Source organism: Lepisosteus platostomus, chromosome 5, assembly GCF_059453375.1.
Source record: "Lepisosteus platostomus isolate fLepPlt1 chromosome 5, fLepPlt1.hap1, whole genome shotgun sequence".
Lineage (NCBI taxonomy): Eukaryota > Metazoa > Chordata > Actinopteri > Semionotiformes > Lepisosteidae > Lepisosteus > Lepisosteus platostomus.
Window position 1 is genome coordinate 37,682,890 of NC_142615.1, and position 4,809 is coordinate 37,687,698.

At 50.3% G+C, this 4,809-nt stretch overlaps 1 protein-coding gene across 1 annotated transcript; it reads left to right on the forward strand.

Annotated features, from left to right (window-relative positions):
* The first annotated feature begins 1,220 nt into the window (after positions 1–1,220).
* LOC148666156 (zona pellucida sperm-binding protein 3-like) lies at positions 1,221–3,739 on the forward strand. Its single transcript, XM_088633088.1, has 9 exons — positions 1,221–1,924; positions 2,026–2,141; positions 2,214–2,320; positions 2,400–2,574; positions 2,652–2,769; positions 2,968–3,068; positions 3,146–3,219; positions 3,387–3,569; positions 3,648–3,739. The coding sequence occupies exons 1-9, from the start codon at positions 1,289–1,291 to the stop codon at positions 3,653–3,655; spliced, it is 1,518 nt and encodes a 505-aa protein (XP_088489214.1). The 5' UTR covers positions 1,221–1,288; the 3' UTR covers positions 3,656–3,739.
* The last annotated feature ends 1,070 nt before the right edge of the window (positions 3,740–4,809 follow it).

Consider the following 4,809-nt stretch of genomic DNA (forward strand, 5'->3'; position numbering starts at 1 on the left):
GAAGATGCGAGTCGCTCTTGAATCAGAGCTGGGCGACACGGGCTTCTGTTCTGATATGATTGTACGAGAAGCAGGAGGAATCTCTTCTCTCCTATGGAGCATGAGCTGAATCAGGAGTGAGACATTTCGTATGCTCGTGCATATGTTAACACATGACCTACATCGTAAAACTAAATTAAAAACTAACATTAAGTTGTCAAAGACATTCATTTATATACAAACAAGAGACAGACATAGTAATGATTCTACATTAACTTGTCCTGCACTGATCAGACTAATTGAAATGTATGAAAGCCCGTTTCCGCCAGGGAGTTACAAAACAACGCGCTATGGTATCGCAGAATTCCGACTAAGTAACTCAGAATTGCGACTTAGTAACTCACAACTCCGACTTTATATCTCACATTTGCAACTTCGAAATAGCCCATATTTCATTGTCTGTCCTTTTGTTATTGTAACGGATTCGGGTTCTAGCTAGCAAGACCTGGGTTTGAGCCAATAGAGTGAGGCACGAAGTAGGGTGGGAGCGGCGAGGGCACAAGCCCTAGAACCCGAATTCGTTAAAATAACAAAAGGTCAGACAATGAAATATGGGCTTTTCGAAGTCGCAAATGTGAGAGATAAAGTCAAAATTCTGAGTTTTTAGGTCGCAATTCTATGATTCTAAGTCACAATTCTGAGATACCATAGTGCGTTTTTTTTACTCCCTGGCGGAAACGGGCTTCCATAGGTTCTCGGTGCTGCGAAGCAAAAGCAATCTCTGGAAAATCAGACAAATTATTATCAGATCATGTCAAAAGCTGATCAGTATTTCTTTACTGGGAAGCAAAGAAATGCTTGTATTACACATTTTAATATGACATGCAATTACACATGAAAAATAGTAAAATTATTTTCATTGCGGTACGTGTTGATAGAACAGCCCCCTCGATAAAAGAAAGTGTGGACGGACGTGTCGCATGTTCCGTACTCTGTCTGACAGCGAGTTTAACACACTTTCCTCGGAAATTAGAAACTAATTGAACAATAAATTAATCTGAGCAAATTTTACACGTGTGGGTGATTTAATTCTGTCGAAATTGCGTGGAACTCCTCCGCTGAGGTCAGATACACACGGGAAAATGTTCAGGCGGCTTCACGGAGTCCCGCCTCAGACTGAAATCAGGTTCTAATTAGACGCTGAGAACAATCCGGATCTCTGTATGTAATTGATTGTGTTGATTGTGTGACCAGGTGTGCGGTAACAGGTCCTGCCAGTATAAAAACCTAGTCACCGCGTTCACACTTTATGCTTTCTTGCTTCAACACAGTTTTGTGGTTTACTTATTTTACTCCTGTAGCAATTGAGCGGGACGTTAATTTGGCGATGCGCTCGTTTCTCTTTATGCTGTGCCTGTGCACAGGGGCCGGGCTCCCCGCACTGGTTTCCGCCGGGCCGGCTGGCTGGGACTCTCGGGAAATGGCGCTCCAGGCCGACCTCCCGGCTCCTGAAGACGCAGCCCAGTTGGAGGACTTGAACCTGGCAGATGCGCCCTCCGAAGACCTGTCTGCAAACGAGAACGACTCGCAGTCCTTGGCTCCCGACTTTCGCCGCCTTCCCGTGTCCAGAGACGCGTACTCGCCCTACTTCGACAAGGAGAAGATGAAGCCCGAAGCCGGCAGCCGCCCCTTACCCGCCTACATCAAGAGCGTCCTGTTTCCTCCCCAGCGAGGGCGGCAGCCGGCTCGCCCGGCCATCGGGGGCACTCGAGGAGTGGCTGTGTGGTGTGACTCCAGCAGGATGTACGTGAGGGTCAGTCGGCTCCTGTTCGGCTTCAGCTGTCGGCCATCGGAGGTGACCTTGGGCAACTGCAGCGTCAGCCGAACCACACGCAGTTACTTCTACTTCATCTACGGGCTTCACGAGTGCGGCACCGAGCGATCGGTAAGCAGGTCTTCATCTACAGGCAGTGTATCGATGTGAGCTGTAGGGCCAGTGTCGGGGTTGCCTTTCCTGGGAATATCCCTTCCTCTGTGACCCTGCAGGTTGTCCAGGGCCGCCTGGTGTACTCCAACACTCTCCGCTATGCCCCGCCCTCCTCCAGTGCACCTGTGCATCGCTTCATTCCCTTCTCTGTGCCTGTCAAGTGCTCCTACAACAGGTAGGCAGGGCTCTGCTGCTGAGAAGCCGCTAGGAAAGTGTCCAGATGCCCCTCATCCCCTCTGTCCTGCAGGTTCCACTACTCCTACAAGGTTGGCTATGTCCCCACGTGGGCCAGGAGAAGGACCTTCTTCAAGGACCTGAAGAACAAACACAGCTTTGTGCTGCTCACCACCAACTGTAAGCTCCTTGAGTGAGTGGCTCCTCCTGCCTGCAGGGGGTGCTGTGTGCAGGTGTAATGCTGCCTCTCTCTCTCCAGCCCGCTGGGTCCGGCTCTCTCCTAAGGATGAGTACTTCCTGGGTCAGCCCATGTACTTCCAGGCCACTGCCTACTTTGCCACAGCAGAGCAGAGGCTGTACATCCACTCGTGTTACGTAACGGAGAAACCAGACCAGCACTCCCAGCCCCGTTTCCCTGTGATCGACAACTTGGGGTATGGCCCCTTCTGGGAGGAGAGGTGGGCAGGAGCCCCGAGAGCCTGCAGGGGTTCATCCTTGTCCTTGTCCCCAGGTGCATGGTGGACAGCAAGGCAGATGGCTGCCTGTCCAGGTTTGTCCTCTCCAAGCAGAAGGATGTGCTCCGCTTCACAATTGATGCCTTCCTCTTCCAGAAGAAGCTGTCCAGGAAGGTACTGCTCTCAAAGGCTGCTCAGCCTTCTTGCTCTACTGATCCATGGTCTGCTTTCACATCCATGATCTAGATGTGAACCAGACTGTGGCAGCTGTAGTGCCTAGAGCTCCCAGCTTGCCTTCACTGATGGCAGAAGGTCCTTCTCTGTCCCTCTATTGGCCTTGATCCCTTAATGCTGTGACTTTCCCTCTTACAGCATGAAGTGACTGAGCTGTACATGCACTGTGTCATGGCTGTGGCTCCTGCTAAAGCAACACCAGGGACCAAGTCCTGCACCTACAACAGGGAGGCGAAGAGGTACTTCTGCGAGGAGCCTGCTGAGGGTGCTCTGGGACATGCCAGGTGGAGGCCTCACCTGTCCTCCTCTCCTCCAGGTGGGAGGAGCTGTATGGTGACCATGAGGTCTGTGCCTGCTGTGAGTCCAGGTGTGCTGGCAGTTGGAATGAAGGTGGGTCTGGTTCTCTATCCCTTGTGGATGCATCTCTGCCCAAGAGACAACCATGCTTGGACAACTGAGGAATGATCCCATGCTGGACAAAGGGACTGTGTAGATGAGTAGATTGTGGGTCTCTGGGTATAGCGGATCCCTCACTCCTGGGTGCTGCTTGTCCACAGGTACCAGGAGCCTGGTGACCAGTAGTCGGGTGGCTGTGGCACCAGTAGAAGCTCCTCTGGATGTGGGAGCTGACTGGACTGAGGATGAGGAGGGAGACCCTCAGAGCTCCAGTGAAGATGCAGAGAGCACCAGTGAGGATGTGGAGGGAACAGAGGACTTTGGAGATGTTGGCCAGTGGACAGGTAGGGTCTGGCAGGAGGAGCTCCTGTAGGGGTGGTGTCCTGCAGTTCAGCTGGATTGTTCTCCTTCTTTCTCCCCAGGTGCCTGAATGAAGGCTCCAGCCTGGCCCTTGTGACTCTCCTGCCCCCACTTGCCTTGTAATGGCAACATTTCAATAAAACTGTGAAAGACCCTTCTGCCTGCCCTTGTTTCTTTATGGTTTATAGGTTTGAATGGGGTGGAGGAATTCAAGGGAAGTGAGACCCATTAATCAATGGAAGTATTTGTGGGGGTTCCCCTTTCAAGAATGCTTCCCGTATTGCTGCCAATGAGGACTGAAAATGGCTGGAGTAATAAAGCGTTGTAGTGGGGGAAGATGGCCGCACTATTCCTTGGGCAGGGCAGTGTGATCTTTTACTGTGAGAGAGACGGAGGTGTTCAATATACTGGAAATCCTCCTGTTTCCGAGATGGGTAGTGCTTATGGAGTGTGAGTTGCTACTGTAGTGCCCAGTAAGAGTGAGATCTGGTGTCCTATTCTAGGCTGCACAAACTGACTAAAAGAAACGCAAGGAAGGAATTGTCAACAGGGGCTTGGTGTAAAGTAGGCCTTCCCATCCTTAGCAGAGGAACAATTCTGGTGCACAGTGAATAATTGTGCAGTTAGAATCTCTGAGATCTTGTCTTATGGGTGTTGGTTTCACAGTAGTGGTATTGGACAGTCATGGGGAAGTATTAGGAGTGAGACTGGAGATCCCAGTACTTGACTGGGAAGGCGGGTGTTCACAACTACCTCTGCCAGCAGCACAGACTGTGTAGATTGAGACTGAACGCTTACTACACAAAGCCTCTCCCCTGTTTCAGTGTCCCATGTCATGAATTTCAAGTGAATCCTAGTCTTCCTTTGTGCCTACCTATAATTTGCACAAATCCTGCTGGCCCACTAACACTGTCAATTCTTAGCCCTACTGCAGTGCCCTATTAAAGCTTCAAGGATTTAGGATAAACTATTTTATATAATGGTTCTGAAGGTGGCTTCTCAAAGCACTTGACAGAATTACAATAAGAATACACAGGATAAAACAATTCCAATAGACAGAGGAGACCATGGATGGTGGTACTAAGGAAAGTAGAAGCAGAGGGCTAAAGAATGGAACCAGTTCAGTAAAGGCTCTTCTACAGAACAAGGTGTTGAGTCTGAATTTGAAGGAGTTTAGGGAAGCTGACTCTGCTATCCTTGGGCAGAGAGTTCCAGAGCCTGGGG